Here is a 23,985-nt window from a genome sequence, read left to right as displayed (position 1 = left end):
ACGCAGTCGTCCTTCGAGTTGATTAGAAAAATGAGATTTCGTCGCCGCGTGTGGGCCGCAGCTAAATGACACGTTCTTCAGAATTTTATTTTTAAAGTTATAATCTCTTAGACAATTAATTGTTACGATCGACTGTATGAATATGATAGAGATTTTTCTCTCTTTTTATATCTATAACGATTTTGCAAATCTGTGTATTATTTTTCTACTATAATCGAAATATTACTATCGAAATACTGTATATTATTTTTCTACTATAATCGAATATGCTGCAATGCAGCTATCTTACTATGATATCAAGACAAATTGTCTAGCAATTCAGACTAACAAAGATCATATATAAAATATGTATCCTAGTTAATAGTTCCGCAGTCTCCGCGCGAAGTCACAGTTGCCGACTCTTAAATAGTGGCCAATTTCACCTCGTCCGTCTAAACACTTGACCAATCATTTTATGAATGAAAATTTCTTTTATTATTCGAAACAATGTCATATACTTGCTGAATATTTCAAACTTCATCCTAACTAATATCCTGACTTCATAATAACATATTACTTAAGTTTATTCATTTACAATAGAGAATATTAACACAAAATTTTGAGACGCTCAAAAATGTACTCGGTTGCTCCTAAATTAGTCCTTTTTTTTATTTGTTAACTGTAATGTTATTTCAATTTTGACAAAACTCAAGGAAAAGCATTTTTATTTTGAAAGGAACATTTTACGATTTCGTTTCTACTATTCGTCTTACGATAAATACATACACGTAATCGATGTACCAACTAGACCACGGACCAATTAGACCCGATCTCTCCTAATTACGAAGTTTCGTAATATTTTGATGCGAAAGTAACTTATTTGAAACGAGTTGCAATCTGGTGATAGGATCAAATCCAAAAGCAAAATAAACATAATTTGTCTAACTAATATAAGTCTGTGTAATTAATATCAGTCAGCTTTATTAATATAAGTTATTAATTATTAATATAAGTCTCTCTATTTTCCAACGTAAATTCTTTCTAAACCGCTCTAGCGCTAAAAATGGCTAGACTAAATTAGTACTTAATTAGCACTTATTTCTTCACTGAGAGAAGTTATCTGATAAAAACAACCTGAAAAGTTATCTGATAAAATTAACAAGCGGATATTTCTGATCAATTCATATATCCGATCAGGATATCCGATTAAATTTTACCTGATATTTCTGATCATAATTGCATTTCATCAGATAAACCAATGAAAAAATTATGAATATTTCTCATCGGATGTTTTCTGATCGGATACAAAAATTCATCAATATTTTGATCGGAAATATTTGTTTATTAATTTTTTATCAGATAATTTCTCTCAATGCTGTATAATTTCTATGGCGATTTAACTTGCCAGTTAGGATTGCCAGTTTAACAGAGGTCAGGAAACCCTCGAGAAGACGCCTGTCGGCGCCAATGCATGCTGCATGTTTCTCCGTTACGCATCTTTCATCTCTCTCCACTTTCGCCTCCCTCATACAGATTACAGGCTGATTGAAATCGATCCTCTTAGTTTATTTGATCGGTCAATCAGCTTTTCCGCAACGTACTACTATATTACTGTAAATATTCGTGACACTGTATAATGCTTAATAAATATAGACGATCATATATAATTAGTTAACGGAATTAATCTGTCACAAGTGAGAGAGACGATGGAACTTTTTCACAGAATATAATATATATATATATATACACACACATTGGAATAATATATTTTTATTAAATAATAAATTTATTAACTATGAATACTAAGATCATAGATTAAAGTAATAAATTAATTTAATTACAAGTATGAATAATAGCATGTAATGGAAATCTCCTATATAATATCCGAGGATCAAGCGCTGCTTCACCCCACATCCATGTTTAACGCGATGTCGATCACTGGCTATATTTCGCCGGCCGATTACCGACGTTAATTCGCAATTATTATAATTCTCGACGGCGTCGCGTCGCTTCCGCGTGCGCGCGCGCGTGATGCGTTTCTCCACCCCGACGCGTCCCTCCGTTCTTTCCGCCTCTCGAACCCCGGGGACGGTGATCACAATGGAAATGTTAAGCGAGTCGTGGATTCGCAACGCTCGTCACTCTCGTTTGGCATTGGACGAACGGGCCTCGTGTCTGCGGACGTCAATTTGTGAGACTGGAACGTCGAGGGGGTCGGTGGGATTGATCTCGCTCTCTCTTTCTTCTTGTACCTTGCGAATAAAGCCTCTCTCTCTCTTTCCCTCTCTCTGTCCTCTCTTCTGTATTCCTCTTTCTCTCTCTCTCTATCTGTCTATCCATCTATTTATCTATCTCCCTCTATCTAGTTGCGTGAATAGCTACTGCGTCTGCTCTGCGCGCGTTACGATAGCCGGCGACCGTGGTGGTTGAAATCAAAACACCCCAGCGGCTGTCCGTCGATTATTATCGTTCGCACGCACCGCTCGCGCGATTATGACAATCGCCCGAGCGACTTTTGACGGCACGCCTAATTCGATACTCAAATTTCGTCCCCGATCAAATCTCTGAGTTAAAAGCAGTGTATACCCTTATGGGCCACTTGCGAGGACGTTTTGACGTGTGTTCGCTTGGCATCGCGTTTTATATGTGCCGCGGATAATATATATTTAATTTTCATTTGTATATTTGGAACAATTGTGCGGATAATAGACACTTTTTCTCACCTCTTTATTTCAAATTAAGAGACGTAAATTAAGAGATATAATTGTTTTTCTTTCGCGATCCCTTATTTATTGTTCTCTATCTCTAATTCATAATTGTTTTTTTATTTTTAATCCATCACTTAACTCTCATCCTTATTATCTATATATTTGTACTTCTTTTTTTAATTATATTATTAATATTATTATTTTAGAATCTTTATTTTTTATCATGTTATTATTTTATTTATCTTAACCTATATGTTGTGTAGTTGTTATCATCATCATCATTTAATTCTGTTACTTGTATTAATTAAATTGTGGCAATAGGAACCGAAGATTCTTTAGAAGACATTATTACGCATGAAAGATTTTCTTTTAATTAAGAAAGCGTCTTTCAATTAAAAATATATTTACTAGTTATCTAGCATATTATAGAGAACCCATTCTATTTTCCCGAAAGACTCCAAAGATTATGCACAAGTGCATTTGAACTCGGCGATTCAATTATATCCTCTTTCGCACAATTATACCCAGACAGCGCTTAATATGAAAAATCTTCCCATATTAAGAGAAACGCGGATTATTAAATAAATCAACCGTAACGAGATGCTCGTGGACGAGGCGAGTGATATCGTCGAGAAGAGAGAGCTTACGTAAATTTGTCAGGAAAGCATTAGGAGATCTCCCCTTGTTAGTTTCTCCTTCGTGATTCTCCGCGGCTGCGGATTCAACCCCCTCGAAAAATAATCTTTTTCTCTCGTTCTCTCTCCTCGTCTATCTCGCTCGCACCCTTTCTCTCTTTTCGCCGACGCCCGCTGCGGACGTCAAAATATGACAGCTCTCTCGAGTCACCACTTTCACGACAAGAGTTACGTCACGGGGGGTTGCCGCGGCCGATCATTAAAGTAAAGGCGCGTTCGTGACTCCACTACGTAGCACAGATACACTTAAGTCTATGTCGGAACGATTTGCTATCAATGAAATTAATTACAGCTTGGTGCATCTGGAATCACGATAAATGTTACGCATTGAATGTTAATTAATCAGTATTTAACATTAAATGTAACAATCAAACTTCTCGGGTAACGTTCATATTTGTAGTACAACGCTTATTTATATCTTGAAATCGTTATTGTTTTATCATTTTCAAACCTAGCTGGCGCATTTAAACGATCGCACAGTTTCATTAATGAATTTAAAGTACGTATAACTAAGTTGTTACTTAATAAGCTTGATATTTACGCGTTTAACTATTTGTTATAATCTTTCTACGGCGCCAGACGTGTTATTTTACGGTTTTCTTATACAAATCTAAATATATAGGAGGGTTGATAATCACTGGCGCGCTCCGCTAAGCTGACGGAAGCGGTAAATGGTTCGCAACCAACCCCCTCGACGAGACGCTAATTCATATTCATAGATGTAGCGTTTAGCATTACGCCGTTAAATTCCCTGGAGAGTTAGTTAAGAGACGGAGTGGCTAATATTTCTATTCGTATGTCCGTTTGTCGAGAAAGCAGAGAGGGTTCCTTTTATCCTTTTTTTCATTCTTTTTCTTGATTGGTTATTCAAACATTAGTTTCTTGCAATTTGAAATAAAATAAAGAGTCATAGTAAATTTTGGAATATCATAATTTTACAAGCATACCGCTAACGGCGACAGTTAAAATAGTTATTCATCGATATCGTAAAAGTTGATAGTTAATATTACATATCTATTTGTTAGATCTGTGCAATTATTTCTTAGCTTCAAGCGATTGAAATAGTTATGTTAAAGTTGAGAGAAGATTAAAGAATATTTTATATATAAGCAAAAGAAAAATAAACAAAAGATACATAATTTTCGTAGTTAATTCATATTTGTCATTAATTGCTACTATGATATTTATTTGTCCCCATTAGTGACAGTCTGAATAAACATGACCCAAAATAATATAAAATAATATAAACATTCCTATTTTTAAAAAGAAATGTAGTTTGTAAATTTTATTTATTATAGAGTTGAGAAATAACATTAATATCATAACTTTTCAGAAATTATTAAATAGTTCCACGGAATCATCAAAAAATTTATTTTCAGGCCGTTAGTAAAACAAATTTCTAATTTGCCAACAGTCGGTAAATAAAAATTTTTTTATGATTTTACGCAACTGGATAGTATTAACCATTTTTTAAAATTTGTATTTTTACTCGGCGGAAGCATTTTCAATTCAATATATTCAATTGTTGATCCCTTTTTGTCAAAAAGACACTTTATAGCATTCTACGAACATTTCTCCTGATTCATCACAAAAACAAAAATGTCACAGATACAAGGTGATTTTATGCATATCTTAGTCAGGCGAAGTCGAATGCTTTTACCTTTTTTGCAGCTCTCTGCGAGATTTCCATTATGACTCTTGCAGAACCTTAAATATTTTCACCCACGCAGTACTAACTTGAAAAGAAAAAAATATCCGATTGGAAAAGAGCAGTATTTGTCAATGTCAGTTGTTGCAGTATTTTCTTTCATTTTTCATTTCGTGCAAGCGTTATTTATACAATATATTTAAACAATACAGTTTTGTTTTCTTTATATTTCATTTATGTTTTTATTCGTATTTATACCCACAGTTACAAAAAAGTTTTACAAAAAATCGATGTCGGTAATCGAACTCGAGCCGGCGACTTGACAGTCCACTATTGTAGTTAATCCGTTGCCTTAATTCGATAGAAATTTCCCTTGCAGACTGATACACTTTCGTCGCTTATTCTTTGAAGCCGTTTCTCTCGAAAACGGCTAAAAGTTGGATATTAGTCCTTCACTATGTTTTAGCACTATATAGATAGAAATGCGTAATAATTGTTTCATCACAATGTGACTTCATACTATGACTTCAGCTTGATACTTTTTCAAAGATCATTACGTGATTTCATGACATGAGCACCAGATGCACACAAATGATGTACAAATTATATTTGTAAGTTCTTGACGTGATGTTGATTATTATTATTAAATGAGATATTTTTCTGACATCATGACATAAACGATATCTGAGCTACATATGGGCCTGCATCGATGTATATTTTTGCCCTCATATTTTGAAGATACGAGCATAATATGAGCTCAGAATGAACACATTTTGCTATCTGAGTAATTACAAAAACTACTATTAGAAATAAATTTCGTTTCAATCCGTTTCCTAGTCTTCGCGCCATTCTCTTGCAAATAGAATTCGAATCTTGGCTAAGTAATCTGACAATTTAGACCAAAGATCTATGAGATTTTTTAAAGGGGCATATATCTTTTTTTCTCGGATTAGAAAAAATGCGAGATGCTATCTGGGCATCTACATTCTATTATCACAGTTCAACAAAAAAAGATTCACAACACCAACTCCAAAGACTCCAAATTGTAGTGTGAGTGGTAACAGACCAAAGCCAATGGCATTTTAGACAGAGAGATACGCTAATAGTTTTAAAATCTTATCTGAAGAAAAGCCTTGGTGATAAATATATGGATGTCAATCAAATCATCAAGTGATATCCTGATGATCTCCAAAATATGAAAAAATATTGTGTATTCTATGTTTCAAATAACATATTATACTTATCAAAAAAGAACCTACATAATAGTTATAAATACATAATAGTTATAAATAAATATACATATTTTGTTGTTGAATAATTACAAATATAGTATGTTTAGTATACATAATATGTGCAATAATTTAGATGCTTCCACTAATTTTAGTGCTGCAAAGAATTAAGTAGTGGGTGCGACTTTTGGCTTCATATTCGATTTTCGAAAGTGGTGATAATTCGGAAGTACCTTCAGCAGAAAGTCCAGCTGTCCAATCTGAGGCTGTAGTATCCAAAAAAAAATAACAGAAATAATTACTAAATTAGTACTCAATCTTAGGATATCAAGTAATAATATGATAAATATTTACGTATGGTTTGTCGTTCATTTCCCTACGTTGGCATTCACTTCCATATACTATTGTATTCTCTGCTATAATTTCTGGTTCCATCAAAGAGCAAGCAGCTCCAATGACGCAACCATTAGTTAACTCGACTTCGCGAGCAACGTGTGCTTTAAAGAAAAGGAAATAGCATATTTGTGTCAAATAATGTGTATATATATATCATATAAGCTGCAATTAATTATATATACCTTTGATCTCCAAGATATTGTTGTCACCTACTTTAAATGCTTCACAGATACAATCAGTTTCAAAGACATTATAATTCCCTATTATCTGTACTGGTACTGTTGTGGGCTCAGGAGTATCAGGTAGCAATCTGTATATGTTGATGATGAACTAGCTATTGCATTATCAGCTTGATGGAAGATTTGAATATATTACACTTACCTATTAGTTATAGTTGCCATTTCTTCTATTATATTGCCCTCTCCGATAATAATCGGACCAGCTTCTGCTAAAATGCATGCTCTGGGGTGGATTATGGTCTTTGCACCAATGGTAATGTCACCTTTTAGAATACTTTCCTCGCATACTACTGCACCAGGTGCAATTTTTAAGCTGTAAGAATTAATTATAGATATATGATACGATCTTTTTATACAAAATCATGTTAATAAATTAATAATAGTAACATACAGTTACTAGCATATACTAAAATATTGTATTTAGTATATTTATATTAATCATTATATATGTTTCAATTATGGCCCTTGTATTAAAAAATATCGAACTGTCTTATCTGTTATTACTACAATATTACTACATATACTACAATATTATATATATTATTTTTATGTATGTGTAAATATGTATTATAAGCTTATTTATACTTAGACGTAACCTCAAAAACTCAACATAACCTCAAAATGTAGAATATCTGTCGTCGTACGATGAAAACAGAGAACTTAACTCATATAAGTAGTGTCGATCAACAATCACAAATTATATTTTTTATAACTATTATTAAACTTACTTAGCACGACGATAGGTCGAGGAATTAGTAGACGACATTTTCTCGTACGTGTTTTATGCCGCTTGATAGTTCCTTTACTCTCTCTCTCTCTCTCTCTCTCTCTCTGTCTCTTTCAGTATATAGCTACAAGTGATAGACGTCTACCTCAATATTAATACCAGAGAGAAGAATTCTTCTCTTTGGTAGCATCCTTCAGATTATTATTCTAATTATAAATATCACAATTATATGACGATTTTCTTTGCAATTTGCTTAAAATTTGATAAAATATCAATGTTAGTTTCGGGATCTTCGCGAGAAGTCTCTACCATAACTCCTGTAGATTCTTAATAACAGGTCGGCTAATAGGATTACTATAATATCTTCGGCCAATATAACAAGAAGAAGAAATAATCTCTTAATAGTATCCAAATAAAAATTAGTAGATTAAGTTTCAACCAATCAATACAGCAGACCTCACTATAGTTCTTTGTTGAAAAGTACGATCATTAGATGCTGTGTATATTTCGAAGCACTTAAAGAACAGCTATGATTGTCTATACGGCGCTTTAAAATATTTTTAGCAGAGAGAAGCATAATGGCTCCTGCATACAGAACGCCTTGCTGCGCAGCAAAAATTCGCGTGGCAGCCAATCAATATGCTGGTTTCTGTAATAACCTTCTAGTTCTTACGGAAAAACAACATATTGATTGGCTGTCGCGCGAACTTCCGCCGCGCGGCAAGCATTACCGCGTACTGTGTGCAGAAGCCATTAGAGCTGTTATCAGCCTGATTTCAATGGTCAGAGCTAGACGCTAGGTCAGGGTGCAAAATTCAGTACAGAGCCGGATTTGCAATCAAGAAATCTAAAATTTATAATAAATACAGACTCGTATATATACTTTGTCGAATATTTATTCAAAGAAGTTACTCAATTATTATTTCAATCGTTTATGAAAAATATGAAAAGAAAAATGCTGTGCACAACATTGTAGATCTTTTGATTACGAATATCACAATAACAAGAATGCTGTTCGTATTTTGTTCGAAAAACGAAAAATATTTATTTCGTTAGCTTTCGTGAGAGATCTCCATACAATTCCTCCTGTAGACCCTTAAATTGCTGTCAGAATAAAAGAATCGCAATCTTAATATTAAATAGTGGTATTTTACAGTTTATAAAACTAGAGAATAAAGATTAATTTGAAAATAAATTTTGTTCCACGTATGAACTAATTTATATACGTTAAAATCAACATTTAGGCATAACATAATTTTCGTATAAGTATCCTTTAATCAAGAAATATAAATAAGTTAAATTATCATTCTAATTATTAAATAATTTAAATTTTAAACATAATATATATATATATATATATATTGTAAAGCTGAATAAAATTATAAATAATCCCTGAAATACTTTTCCGTCGACTTATATGAACGAAGGAAGCATTTGAGCGATATGTATTAGAGTTTTACTATAAATAATCTTTAATTTTCAGTAGACTAAATATATAATTTTTTTATATGTTAAATCTTCTTTGTTGAAAATATTATATTATGCGTTAGAGTGTACATGTAGAGTATAAGTTAAGTAAAATGGCTACAATACGGCAAGGAAAAGTGAAAAAAAACTTACAGTGAGAACTTTTATATGATGCGCAAATACATTCCTTCCCTGTTTAATCTAATTTAGAGATGCGAGAGAAGGGAAATTTCGATTGCTTGTGCAATCGAGGGAATAATGTGTATGCACATGAGAAACACACGAGCACCTTCATTTAGATATTTAATATAACTCTATATTATATCCGTCAACTTTTATTTATTTTATATATATATATTTTTTATATATTATATATTATAAAATTTAACTCCAAATTGCGATAATAACGTCTAATTGCAACGTGCGTGCGCGTGTACGTGTTGCGCCTTATTGTATGTGTGTATGTGTAGCGCATCCTTGTGTATCTCGCGTGTAAGTCGTGTCCGTGTAAGTGTATGCACTTGTGTGTTTATGTGTGTACGTTTGTGTTTGTTGCTCTCGAGTAAAGGGGATAGAGATGTGAGCGAAGAAGGGTCGTAGATGGTATGCATTTTGCACTCGCGCGTAACGTGACTGTGTACGTGTTCGATCTACAGTTAAACGAATCCTACGCACTTACTCGTTAATCGGCAGAATAATATGCATTCTCTTAATTCTTTTTTTTTCGCTATAAGTATATGCAACCGTCCGAAAGCGTGTCAGTCGGCGCACCGTGACGGATTCGCCGTCGTTCTCGTCGATCTTCTCTCGATCGCGTTCGACTCTCTCGGATGCATATCGAGTCTATTTCCTGCAATAGCATACCGTTGCGCAGAAACCAATTCGCTTTAATCTCATTAATGACAGTGCAAAAACGAAATAATTTTTCTCCCTCTATCAATTAATTTTATCAATGGTAAACGCAATTGATTCGCGCGCTTCGAATGCGATCACGAATAATTATTCGGTGTTTCGCGCAGAAAGAACACGAATCATAATTATTGAGTATTAAAAATATTAGATATAATAATAATGTTGATAGTCCGTCGTGTCTCAGTATCGCGTTAATTCCACCTAAATAAGCTCTATATGAATTAGGTTAATAATTTATTAAATGATTTTACTTTATACAAAGCTGCAGAAATTGATGCAATTTTCAAGTAAACTCAAAATTAACGAAAACGTTATTGTCTCATTGAAATGTATACGAAGAAATTATCATGTAAGCATGTAATATAAAAATTATTTAAATCTCTACGAACAATGTAAAGCTGCCAGTTTCTATCATGTCTTGATATATTATTTTCTCATATGCAAACGAGCTTACCGTCTCAATAAGTAAAATGTTAGCAATGTATGTTGGCAAATTAGCAACGGATTCGATTAGAATACCTTGGTACATCCAAAGCTATTTATGTCCGCGTTAAGCTCATGTTTTATCAACAGAATCTGTTGACGTAACTTGACAGCAGATTGGCGCCAGAAACCGAGCAGAATCTATAGTGTGCTCCATTTAATGGAACTTAAATAGTTACGATACGACATATCCTGTTGGACTTCTGTCGTCAACCTGTTAACCTTCATACTCTACTGGTATGTCTTGTTGCTAACAAACTGTTAACGAAATTTACAGCAAACACTGTGCAAAGTCTATTTCTGCAGATTTGGCTATCTAGAATCTTGTCTAGCGTTGAATAAATCGATCAACGTTACAAATATAAATTTAACAAATAATAAACTCTAGAAATACTATTTAATGCAATCGAAGATACTATGAATGCAAAAAGTGCGCAATCACAAAACTATGGACAGAAATCCGTTCATTACGTTAAAATCGACCCAGTATATGCATCCGAGAATTATTTCTCGCAGGTTTAATCTTATCTTATCCTAAAAGAGATGTTCCATTTTTCGTAACAAGTAAATCACTTTGAAGTCAACAATAAACAAAAAAAAAAAACAATTATGCCCACTTGACTTAGTTGAGAGTTTTTATGGTAATTTTTGACATCTCAAATATTACTATCGGTATTTCAGTCAGTTGAATGTTAAAGCACAATGTGTTCCCTTCATCTACGCTGCAATTACTTCGGGACTTGTAAACCCGAGATTTAAGGAGTTTTCTATTTTCTTTCTTCAGAAATCGACGCGAGAATACGAGGTCGCGACAAGTGACGTAGCAAAAGCCCAAAAATCAAAACACTTGAAAGATCCAAAGTCGAAATATTTAAAAATTGGACAAAACAATAATTGAAAAGTCAAAAAGTCAAAAATTTCAAAAAGTTAAAAATTCACAAATCCGAAAGAAACAGAACGCTTATATTTCAAGTATAAAATAGAAAAAGGTATGAATATACTCAAGTATCAAAATTATGCTTTAAGTTTAAGATCAGTACTTCCTAATTGTCTGCCAAGTTTAACGGACATAAATAACGAAATGTCAACATTCTCTCTCTATCGAGATAACATATCGCACTGCATAAAAAAATTCAGATATCCTCAAGATTATACTAAATTATTATGCGTAAAGCTCATGGTAACGTTAAGGAGATAAACAATGATCTCATTTACCAGAGTTAATGCATACCTACTTGGGAAATACGAGTTATCGTTCGAGCTGCGTGTTTCGTTGTGTGTTCCAAAATATTGAATTAATAGTCAGTAATCGTAGTATCCAATATCGAAAACACCGAAAATATAAAAACATATAAATGGACAATAAATCGAGATATAGACAATTAATGACAATACATTGTTAACACTTTCGCGACCGCTGATATTCGATTGCAAATCTTATGCAGCTTCGACACTGATATTTAACCCATTAAAGATCACGATAATTAAATTTTCGTATCCCCGCTTTTCCATAGAACTATATTATGCAGGAAAGAAAGTATGAATGAGATGTGACTATTTTAACGAATGTATGTTACGATGACACGTAGATGGCAAGTTAAGAATCCGCATGAAAGATATCTCAGAATGCTTAGAGTAAAAAATTGTTACAATGAGAAGCTCTCGAGTCTCAAGGATGGTACGATAATGGGTTAAATGCGTGATAATTGTCCTGGAAGCCGTTACCCTAAACAGTATAAACTATTTTACTTACGTATATAACGTAAATGGGGCCGACGGACGCAGCGTAACTTACAAACAATAGCATACGCAAAAAAGAAAAGAAAGTGTCCGAAAGAGCTATGTGTGAAAAAAAAATTAGCTTTTATTCATTTATATTAGACTTTATAAATACAAACAAATAATAATAGCGCTGTGTAAGGTTTTCATAACGTCTTGCAATTAGAAACGGTCTGTCAGACCCCGGTTATACCGTTTAGGGTTTACATAATTAGCTGCAATATCCTGAATACGCCTTAAAACGAAGGTTCACTATACAACGAAACAAATAGTATTCGCACGTCGTCGCTATAAATAACAATTCAATTAGGGACGTCACGTTTTTTTTTACTTGTTTCTTGAAAATTTACAAAGAATACAAATATCGCGCGCGCACAATAAGTTGAGGATGTTTATAGCGAGAGAGCGCAAAGTTGCGCTCAAGTCGCGCGCAATCTCGTCCTCGTCACCTCAGTCTCGCTCCTTTTTAACGGCGCGTGACGCGTTATTTATAGCCAATGAGTGTCGGCGTACGAATACACTTTATTTTATTCCAGCCCTCTTAACAATATAACTTTATACTTAGACGCGAAGGCGTACGAATACTTTTTAATCGGCCCGGCACCCAACGACGCAATTCTCATCTAAAAATACGCGGACGGTCGCGAAAGTGTCTCGACGAACAACGACGAGCAGAAACCGTAAAACTGAAAATCCACCACACTATCTCATGCCTCGATCCTCGGACAGACGATCGACGACAGCGAAGAAAGCCGGTGACGGTGCGTATATAAACGCTTCGTGAGGATGTCTCAGCGCGCGACGACGGGCTGTTTTATCTCACTTTCTCTCTTGCTCTCGCTCTTTCATTCTTTCTCTCTCTCTTTCTTTTTTTCTTTTTTTATCCATATAAGAAGTACGGGTTTACGTATAAAGAGACGCGTCATACAAGTGCCGTACAGTACCAAAAACGTTTTTTTTTAATGCGCGCGCATAATGCGGTCGATTAGCTCTATCTACGCCTGCATCCGTGAAGTCGCATTCGCGCGTCGATTCATGTAACGTTTTTCCTTCCACTCTCACTTTCATGCCCTTTCTCGCTTCCTCTCTCTCTCTCTTTCCCTTTCTCTCTCTCTCTCACACACACACACACACACACATACACACACACTCTCTCTTTCTCTTTCTCACTCATTCACTCATTATTTTTTACTCTCCTTTCTCACTCTCTTTCATTCTTCCTTTTCACTCTCTTTCACACTTTCTCTTTCTCCGTTTGTTTCTGCCTGTACACGTATGTACGTGATGTCTGCATGTAAGTATGTATGTATGGATTTGTGAGCGTGTTACGTTGTGTCTGTTATCCGTGAGATCCGGCCGGGCTGGTCCACGGACGAGATATCTCGCTAACGCCGGTGCATCGTATTATATAATATGACGAGGACCGTCGAATCTCGATCGTCCCGCCGGAATATACTCTCATATATATAGTGTTTATATATTTATTTATTTATATGTTTATATATTTATTCATTTATTTATTTATATATGTATTTATGCTAAAGTAGCTCAGAGAACTATACTCGAATCACTACTCGAAGTCGCGGCGGCGGGGGAACACGCGTGACGCCGCCGACGAGGTCTCGGCGTTTCGGCCAAGTTGCAAGTGCGCCGCAGGGGATGCGTTTGCTCGCCCAATGTCCTCGCCTGAAGCTGAAGCGAATCCACGTTTATTGAGCGAACGAGCAGCAGGATTCACGCAGCGCCGGCTATTTAACGAACAAGCGCGTCCCCCGCGTCTCGCGGCTCGTATGAGCGACTGCAACGACGGTGAACGACAAGGGTGCCTCCGCCGAGCATCGATTTTTTTCCGTCGACCACCTCGTCGCGCTTTCAGCTTTAGCTTACTTTAGATACGTTACTTTCATCGTCTTTTTCTCCCCTTCTTGACCTACCTACGATTTACGCTTCCGTGATTATCGTCGTGTGTTCCTGAAATTTCCGCGTTACGTTTTCATCTCGTCGAACATCCGCTCCCCGCGATCGTCTTCATCTCGTCGCCGGCTTCCACGCGCGCGTTTAAATTATCATCGCGATAAATCGGATCGTCCACGAATCGGTATATACAAGTACAGGCGTACGGCGGCGAACGGTCGCGAAAGTAAGCGGAAAGGACGATCGAAATTCGGGAGCTTGAGGGGAGGAAACTGTCCGAGTCGCGGCGGGGACACCCTCATCGTCGTCGTCGTCGTCGCGCTCGGCCGCACGACTTCGACTTCGGCGCGGCTCCGCGGTTCCTCGCCGTCTGCAATAAGCTCTAACCCTTCGTCGACGTTATTCTCACAGGGTTCGCCCGCTCTCGTGAACTCCCTCGTGTTCGACGGTGCGATAATTATCGGTCACTATGTCGCGCGAGCGGCCCGATCGAGATTCTCTTCCCGCGCTGGGTACGCCAGTCCTCGATCGCGCTATTTATTTCGCGTCGTCCGCGGACCGTCCTAGCGGGACTCCACTTGATCACCATTCTCCTCTCGCCCTCTTCTCTCCCTCCACTATTTTCTTTTTTTAGTTAATACAATATATACTTTATGTATGTATCGTAACAACCGATATCTCTCGCTCTCTCTTTCTCTCTCTTTCTTCCTCTCTCGCTCTCTTTTTCTCTCTTTCATACTTTCTGAACATTTTCACTCACACACGTACATTCTCTTGCCACGCTCGTTCGTTCATTCGCACGCTCGCTCTTTCGCTCGCTCGCTCGCTCGTTTCGCACGCATTCGCGATTTTTCTCTGTCTATAATAATAGTATCTTATAACGATATACGCGTATGTGTATACACCTCTGCGTCGGTGAGACGTGTGTTACGCGCGCGTGCGTGCGTGCACGCGTCTGCATGTGTGTATATGTGTGTGTATACACATACGCATTCACACTATGTATATATTTATATTTATATTTCTTCTGTATATACTTTTATGTTGCTTTTTTTCTTTATGTATATTTTATATATAACAATGTTATGTTTATTTAAGGCCCAATACGTTCATTCATACGAAGGAAATAATCTGCAACAGAAAGGAGACGAACATACAGTTAAATAACGCTTGTACCTGGTTTGCTCCCTGTCGTAAGCACCGTGAATATAGAACTATTCAGTCGACAAGTTGTGTATATGCTGTTTTCCTGACGTTAACCATCGTCATTGTCATCATTATTATCATTATTATTATTATCGTTGTCGTCGTCGTCGTCATCGTCGTCGTCGTTGTCGTCGTCGTCATTGTCGTAGCAATAGTCGTAGTTGTGATGGATGCTCATGCGGACAATCGCGATACGCCGGACGCCAGTAGATGATCTACGCTTGCAATCGGACAAAGTGCTAATTTACATGCCAACTTGCGGCCAATCTCGCGATCTTATGTTCCCGTCACATTTTCTTCGAGTGAAACTAACAAACAACAAGCAACGAGTAGTAACTAAGGAATATGTATCTCTATATATGTATCTAGCATTTGTACATGTATTTGTTCTTCGTGTATCAGGTGTTGCGTGTGTATAATTATCTGAAAGCTTTTATCAGAGTTTCCACACGGGACAAGGGGTGATGTTAACTCGGAACTCGGTGGAAAGCGAGACAAAATTGAAATTGCGTCAAATTGCCACTTGTATCGTTAACTACTGCCGTTAACTTACTTATCGTTAGTGAAACATATTGATCGTTATGCACTTTCTTCGATTGGGCAGAAAAAGAAAGATAATATCATGATTACATCACCGAAATTACATTTCTCTGTAGTGTTATCCACCTCGTTCACCATCCAGCGAGGGAACTTGCAAAAAGTCAAAATCGCGAAATTTCTGCTGTGTAATTACGTTGCATAAATTTTCAAAAATGACTGTCAACAATCAGCGAGACCATATACCGGCGTTCTAATCAGCTCGATGCGTTGCTCTTCTTACGCGCGTGATTCTACCCCCGTATTAATTTTCCTACTTCCCTAGATTTACCTTAAGCGACGTTTCCTAGGAAGAATCACTCGACCGAGAACGGGCAACCGATAGGTTGTTTCTCGAAAAGAGGCGTTATTCTATACATTTTATCAAAGATAGTTCGTCGTGACGTATATTTGAGAGCCTACCGGACATGTAATTTGAAAGGTCAAACATTCCGATCCAAAAAGACGACACGCTAATATGCTCAACAACACCTCAATTCGTACAATATAACAACAGTAGTAAGATAAACGTTTAATATAATTTCGTCATGTATTGACGAGTATGAGAAATACAGAAATGTTCCAAAAAGGTAACACACATAGAGTAGCAAAAATTACTCGAAGAATCTCGATTAAGAGTTTTCTCTCGAAATATTCACAATTGTCGAAAATTTATCTTTTGTTCCAACTTAAATATTGTATATTGTATATTTTACGATATGTTTATTGTATATTTTACGATAAAATATACACGAATAAGATAAATAAAAAATAGGATTTTGTTATTCTTGTTTACAGATTTTATTTTATACAGATTATAACGAAATTTTAATAAAAAAATAAATAAATAAATAACTCCAAAAGCTTAGAATTTGTTAAATTAGATAGAATGTCGCTGTTAAGGCGACAATTTTTATCAATAAGAATTTCAAATAATGGATTTTCAAACTGGAGTCTACCACCGGCCATATGACTCTTTAGAACATTTTGTAATTTGAGATCCAATTATCGGTAGTGAAATTTTCACTCATGTCGACATCAGAAACAAACGTATGTATCTATGCGCATTACCGGCTATAAAATTATTACGCTCATTACGGACGAAACGCATCTTACGATACACTTAGGATGGGATCCACTTAGCGCTGCAAATACTTCGAAGCACCATGACCAATCACAATCGTTCATTACGCACCGCAAAGCGTTTGCAGCGTCAAGTGAATCCTAACCTTAAACACATATGAGGAGCTTAGCGCTTAAATTTAAAGTAAACGAAGAAGTGTTAATTAGATTAACAACGAAAAACAAACAAATAAGTTAGTGTGCTTTTACAGCACACTTGACAGCGAAATCAAATAAACCGCATACGCTATCCGGTAGGCTGATCGTTCGAAATGGGAGCCATTCACAGTAACTGCCGCTGAGTGAGAATCGGATTTTCGGATTAAAAAAAAAGTTTCTACTCCATACAAAATAGTTAGCGAATAACTCCTCTTCAACGTTCTGGCGAGATTGATAGAGTAGATTAGAGTAGAATCGATAAAAACATCAAAAAGAGCTTTCTGGAAACGATTTTTTATTAAAAATTCGATTCGGTCTCCCATTCGAAATCCCATTCATTCGCCGTATAGTTCGATTTCTCGTTCAAGACGTCCATTGGCGATATTGATTTTTCAACGTAAAAAATGTGTTGATTTAAAAAATTCAGAAAATGTAACGTTTTTGAACAAGAAGGATACAATAAAAAAAAACAGAAGAAAGAAATTTGATACGTAATTATAATTCTTACAAATTGTGAAAATCTGCTAGGAAAAAGAAGTCATATCTTTATCGTCTTTTCGAAGAATCGTAGAAACAAGGACGTTTCCGAAAGAGAAACAGGAGCGATTTGCTTTCGGATTAGGTTGTTGGTAACCGTATAAGCATGTATACAAAAGTTAATATTTTCTATCTCACCGCTTTTAACCCTTTTAGCGTTAGTACGAGTTGAACTCGTTCAAAATTACTCGCGGCAGTCACTTTATCAAAATTACCGTTATGTTACGATAATTGATAAATTATCGTAAATAATTAATAAATTATTGTTAATATCATATAATTTTTGTATCCAATTTTGTGTCAAATCTTCTTCTAAAGTTCTTGTAAACGATAATTCTGGATAATAAATATATAAGATTATCTTTAAAGGGTTAAAACTGGCATTTCGCGTTTACCGTTCGAACGTCGTGCTCGTCGCATGAATCAAGTATTGTAAAAAAATGTGTAAACACGTACACAATCGGGAGTTCGTTCATTTTCATTGTTCGTCTCAAGATTCGCTCATTCCTATTTTCATGCCATGTGTGTGTGTGTATTATATGTGCAAATAATGAAAAAATGTATGTACAATATAACGATGCAGAACTCCCGAATGTTACGTCGGTACTCGGATAAGCGATTTTGTAAATGGCGATGTCAGACAGCCGGCCATTCATGGCCTTGATAGAAACTACATCGACGGATCAAAGCTATATCAACTCTTTTTCTACAAGTCATCTACACAATCACGTATATCGAACGTAAATTCTTCTTAATACTTGCGTATCACGCTAAAAGAAACGATTGAAAACGTTAACAACTGCCAAAGAGTATCTAAATGTTACTTTGTGCACATCGTAGTCTCTGTTAATTGCCTATAGATCAAAGTGACTTTCATTTAACCATTCTCTTGTGTCCCTACTTACTGTGCAGCAACATTTTACACGCGATTCGATTTAAACGAATTCAATTCTCAGAGAATAAAGAACACTACACACGTCTCGATATCTCAATGAAAGATCGTGAAGTTATTACACCTATTCAGGAGCTCGACGGGACAAAATCGCTGGAGGCGAAGTATCTGAGCCAAAATATCTTTTACTTACGCAAAGCGACAGAACGTTATAAATCCTACAATCCACATGCATGAGCCGACATCGTCGTTTGTCGCCTTTCCGAACGGTCTCGCTCGACATAAATCGCCTTAAAAGTACTCGCGTGGGAATCGCAAGTCTCCGATCGTCCCCGCGGACTCGTGGTCGAAATGGGCTAAACGTGAACTAAGAAGCGACTGCCGTGATTCGCGTTGCCTCTGCTCGTTGACGGCACCGGCAACAACCTCGTCCGATCGCTTCGCGACGAGAGAGATCGGGTCTCTCCAACGCATACGGCCGATCGATCGATCGATCGGCCTCGTCGTGTCACGCTCGCCCGCCCCCTTCGTCATCGAGATCGTTCTCGCCCGCGAGCTCGCCGGCTCGCGGATTCTTCCTAGGAAGCATCGCGTTACACTTCCACTTGCCCGGGCCGCGAAATTCATCTCTTTCTTTTTTTTTTCTTTCTTTCTCTCTCTTTCTCTTTTTTCTTCCGGGACGGTCGGACTCACCTTGACCGAGCAAGGTCCGCGACGCTACTCGCGTTCCTGTCCGCTCGGCAGCGCCGGGACGACGCTCCGCGCCGCGTCGCTCGTTCAGCTGTCGACGCTGAAGAGCTCTTTGTGGAGGGCCGGGAACTCGAGGTGCGGCTGCGACCGTTTGAACTTCGCCAGCGCGTCCATGTGTAGCAGCGAGATCTCCCGCAGCTGCGGTATCTTCGCGAGGATCGCGTCGCACACGGTCACGTCGCCCTTGATCGGCGTCACATGGTTCCGATCGAGCTCCGACCTCAGCGCCCTGATCACCGCTTGCGACAGCCTCGTGATCTCCGCCAGGCCCTTCAGTCCCGGTCGATCTGTGGATCGTTACGCAAGATGCCGTGTAAAGTCAGTGAACCCGTAGCGCGCCGCTTGCGTAATATCGCAGGGAGAATAAGAATATGAGATAACGCCACTTTGTTGATGTGCGATCTCTCGAACAACGGCCACATGTAGAGCTCGACTTCGAATTTCACTTCACCGACTACATCTGTTACGTTGTATCGCGAGAGTGATATATGATTTTATTAGTGCAAATTTAGACATTCTTCGTATTTAATCATTGATTACATAAATGATAATTAACTATATCCACATAATTACATAGTTTATATCACCTCAAATGCGTTACTTTTTAATGACAGCTTTTTTGGCTAATTTAAAGTTGAATTGCTTTGCCCTAAGAAAAATATCAAGACACCCCAAATTATAAAGAGGTTGCTTGTGTAAGACAAAATAAGTTTATTTTGAAAATTCATTGAAACTTGCACTATATTTAAATTGAAATATTATCTGACTGCTCGTGCAATTAGAAAAAGATTGGACCATTTGAAAATTGAGATGTTTGAAACTAAAGTTGACACTTTCATATGTGTTCCTTAGAGTTGAGGTGCTATTTTAAATTCCTGCTATTTTTAATTTCTTGTAAGCTGAAAGTTAGGGTTTTGTTATTAAAGACTAATAAAAACTAATATATCGGGCATTATACACAAATCTCAGAATTATTGACTGTTTTGTTTGCAAAATACAGTGGTGAAAAATTAACAATTTATAATGTAATATTGTGTATATCCACTCAACTTTGTTTTAAATTAACATTTACGACTTAGATAATAAAAGAAATGTATAGAAACGTAATTTTGTTCGATAAATAGTAAGTTTATAAGTAGTGCCCGTGATATGCCACTGAAAACACGACACTGAGCATTATAACTTTCTTATAAGCGATTGAAAAAGAGAACTTTGTATGTCAGATCTCAGGGAATCAAATGAACATCAAAATGACATTTATCTCATATGAAGTCGAGTTTGCTCTAATAAAATGTCAATTTGAGACTCGGTTATAACGATAAAGAATATAAAAAATTGAACGATTACGAGAAATAATCATCTCCCTTGACGTTTTTGCCAAGGAAAAACTGTTCCAAATTGTATTGAGGAATTTACTATTGCAAAATAACGCGGTAAAACTGGAACACCTACTATAGGTATAGTAGATTGGATTTTATGTTTCCAAAAGTTTCATGTGTTTTAGAAAAAAAAAAAGAAAAAAAAAAACGTTGAAGTCACATCAAGTCTGCTCGCAAGATACATTAGTAAGTACTTAAGCGCGACCGTCGGATCGAATATCGAGCATAAAGCTTTCAAGCGCGAGATACCGTTGCGTTTCTTGATTATAATTTTAGAAAGATAACAATTTTAGATCTATCCAGCGGGGATAGGGACACCCTCGTAGTATGTGCGTAGTGTCACTCACCAGGGCTAAGTAGAACAGCCGCGCTATAGAGCGCCAACTCGGTTTCGGTGAGCTTCAGTTCGGCCACACTTCGGGCCAGCTCGAACACGCAGGAAACAAGCTTCATTTCCGCTGTATCCGTCGTGTAAAACGCATCCTGCGGCAGCAGGGCGTCGCCGTACAGGACGAAGTTCTGCTGGAGATCTAGGTACCTGCTCATTCGTAGCACAGCCAACTCGAAGGAACCTGTCACATTTTAATACAACATCAGCATACTCCGGCACACAGCGAGCAACGTCTTCTTCTTCTTCTTCGTCTTTGCTTATATAGTCCCATTGAAAGACCGAGACGGAAGCGTTATCTTCGCTAGACGAACGAAACGAGACAACAACGCGTTCACTATCGCAACTACGGTGTTATTCATTAATTGGTCAACGCTATGAAAAACCAGATCAATGAACTTTTCAAGAAACTTTTAGTGCTTAATTAATTTTTAGACGAGACGTAAGAAAATGATATATTGAAGCAGGACGGAGAAGAACACTGATCCGCGTTAAAAAAAAATAGGTCATTTTCGATTTTTTGTTAACCTTCTACGTATATTTTTTTGAGGCACACATACAACTTAGGTCTCTCAGATTTGGTAACTGTCATGTTGTTGAATATCAATATTTTTGGACGTATTTTTTCCAGAGATATAGAATAGCCTCAGCTATAAGATAATAGCGCAATAAAATCAAAATCGGCAAACAGATTTGTACAATTTTGAAATAAATGAAAAAAGATTTCTTGTGAAATGAGAAGTTTTTTTTTTAATAAAATCAAGGAATTCTTTTTAAATTAAAATATTTAGATAAAATTAAACGGGTACTAAGAACACATAAAAATTACTAAGAATACTTAAAATTTCTTAACAAAACATTAGTATTATAAAATTTTAATATTTATTACTTTTTGCAAAATATTTTATGGGACTATTTTCAATATCTATTTCTTTTATCAAGTTTGACATTTCGTCAAGTTCTAACATTTTTGTTTATATTATAACTGCGCTAAAAATAGGTTTATGTGAGATTTTTGTTTTAAATATATGTAGAAATTTTAATTTTCTTTTATTATTTTATGAGACTAGATTGGTTCTTCCTGCAAATACAGATCGCGAACACAGCTCAAACTCACTAGTTTTTAAGCAATATAAAAAAAATGTTTAATTTATCATCAAGAAGTTAGAAATATATATAAAAATTTATATCTGTACTTGAAACATAATAAAAAAATATGTGGCATATAATCTTACGTCTGAGAGACCTAAAAAAAATTTCAGGTGTATATTGCTCAGTTATGTCAAAGTTATTAAAGGTCAAACTGCGCTCTTCTATGTATTTTAGAGTCTCTAAAGTTTTTTTTTTCATGTAAATGGGGGGTGCTACTTCCCAGAAACTTCATGAAAGTTCGTGAGAGATCGAATATTCATTCGGGTCTAACAGACCCGGTACTGTACGTGAACAGTTAACCCTCAACACACACACACATATACACACATAGCGCATCGCAGTATTAATTAAATGAAAGGGTTAATTTTTATATTTTACTTACAAAAACATTAGTATACTTTATAGAGATATTTTTGAAAGAATAGAATCAAAATTATAAAATATCAGCATTTTTTAGATTTTTTATAATTAAAATTACTCTTATAGAACATTTTAGATAGAGAAACTCAGAAACTAAAATTGAGCCTGATAGATTCTAATGGTACGCAAAAGATTAAACAAGTCATATAATAGTACAGTTATACTTACCTATTACCACTTAAAGATCAAAAACAGAATAATTAATCTAATAATTAATGTGCGGAGATTAACGTTCTTACGGGGAAACTTTTCGAAGCATTTCGAAATGCACATGTAAAAGAACGATAAAACTCCACTAGCGATTATTCAAGTATGAGATACGTACCAGCCTTTAATAAAACGATCTGGTCGTCCTGCGAGAGCTTCATGAATCCGGGGACCATTTTTGCGAACTCGATGATCTGCTGGATGACGGTGGTCAGCTTCTGGGCGCACTCTAGCCAGAGCTGCTCGTGCGCCATGTTCTTGTAGTAGATCAATCTGGAGAGGTCTTGGGGCTTCCGGAAGGACTCTTGGATCTGTTCCGTCGACACCAGGCACGTCCTTGCATGCGCGTCCGCTATCGTCTTCGAGAGAAGCTCGCTGATCTGTGCTGGATCTGCGAAGTTCCACAGCGGATTTCCCGCTCGTAACTCGCTCACTCAACACGCGACGCGTTCTTATTCAAGAAATAGAGAGGAAGAGAAAGAGAGAGAGAGAGAGAAAAATCGGCAAAATGAGGTAGGATTTATTCAGCCAGCCAAGATCTTGAGTAGATTTCAAGCGTGACGAGAGAGGGCGCAGTATAAGCGTGCTGTTCGTATTTACTCCTTGCGCGAATTATTTTTGTATAATCGTCGTGCAGGTTATTTCACGTAATTACTAGACAAATTACCTCCTTACGCTTATCGTACCAATAATTTTTGGTCTTCTTTTTCGCAAAAGGATATTCGGCGCAAGATCGCAAATGGGATTTATACTTTGTATGACCATGCGAAATCATGCAAAAATCAGCAAAATTGTTCGATACAAAATTTCCATAATAAGAAACGGAGTCTGCGAATTCGTTCGTAGAGATAGAAATGTACACATGCGCGAAGACACCGAAGATTCATGAATGCGAAATTTGTACAGTCTCACCTGGAGCTAGTGCGATTGTAAAAAGCACGCGACGAATTTAAAGCGTGAAAGAATATATATATATATATATATATATATATATATATATATATATATATATATATATATA

The 23,985-nt window shown here is 36.5% G+C and overlaps 2 protein-coding genes across 7 annotated transcripts in view; both read right to left on the bottom strand.

The window, feature by feature from the left end:
* Window positions 1–5,999: 5,999 nt before the first annotated feature.
* Window positions 6,000–7,780, bottom strand: LOC116844599 (dynactin subunit 6). Its single transcript, XM_032816360.1, has 5 exons — window positions 7,623–7,780; window positions 7,037–7,207; window positions 6,838–6,965; window positions 6,614–6,756; window positions 6,000–6,525 (listed from the first exon to the last, which is right to left on the bottom strand). The coding sequence occupies exons 1-5, from the start codon at window positions 7,658–7,660 to the stop codon at window positions 6,427–6,429; spliced, it is 579 nt and encodes a 192-aa protein (XP_032672251.1). The 5' UTR covers window positions 7,661–7,780; the 3' UTR covers window positions 6,000–6,426.
* Window positions 7,781–9,410: 1,630 nt separating this feature from the next.
* LOC116844604 (probable nuclear hormone receptor HR3) overlaps window positions 9,411–23,985 on the bottom strand; it is a 146,907-nt gene continuing 132,332 nt past the window's right edge. For all 6 annotated transcript variants that reach the window (XM_032816376.1, XM_032816373.1, XM_032816377.1 and 3 more), the window contains 4 exons: window positions 23,083–23,355; window positions 21,145–21,369; window positions 19,362–19,705; window positions 9,411–15,307 (listed from right to left, as the gene is read on the bottom strand). In XM_032816376.1, coding sequence (XP_032672267.1) covers window positions 19,446–19,705; window positions 21,145–21,369; window positions 23,083–23,355 — 758 coding nt within the window. In that variant the 3' untranslated portion in view covers window positions 9,411–15,307; window positions 19,362–19,445. The remainder of the gene's footprint in view (window positions 15,308–19,361; window positions 19,706–21,144; window positions 21,370–23,082; window positions 23,356–23,985) is intronic.

This window comes from Odontomachus brunneus, unplaced genomic scaffold (genome assembly GCF_010583005.1).
Source record: "Odontomachus brunneus isolate Ranch 3 - 2012 unplaced genomic scaffold, Obru_v1 Obru_scaffold_043, whole genome shotgun sequence".
Classification (NCBI taxonomy): domain Eukaryota; kingdom Metazoa; phylum Arthropoda; class Insecta; order Hymenoptera; family Formicidae; genus Odontomachus; species Odontomachus brunneus.
Note: the sequence above shows the minus strand (reverse complement) of the source record. Positions and strands in the feature narration are given on the sequence as shown.

Coding starts and splice junctions, on each gene's coding strand:
- LOC116844599 (XM_032816360.1), bottom strand. CDS start 7,660: ATGTCGTCTACTAATTCCTCGACCTATCGTCGTGCTAA. Junction 7,208..7,622: donor TCGACCTATCGTCGTGCTAA/GTAAGTTTAATA, acceptor TAATTCTTACAG/CTTAAAAATTGCACCTGGTG. Junction 6,526..6,613: donor AAATGAACGACAAACCATAC/GTAAATATTTAT, acceptor TGGATACTACAG/CCTCAGATTGGACAGCTGGA.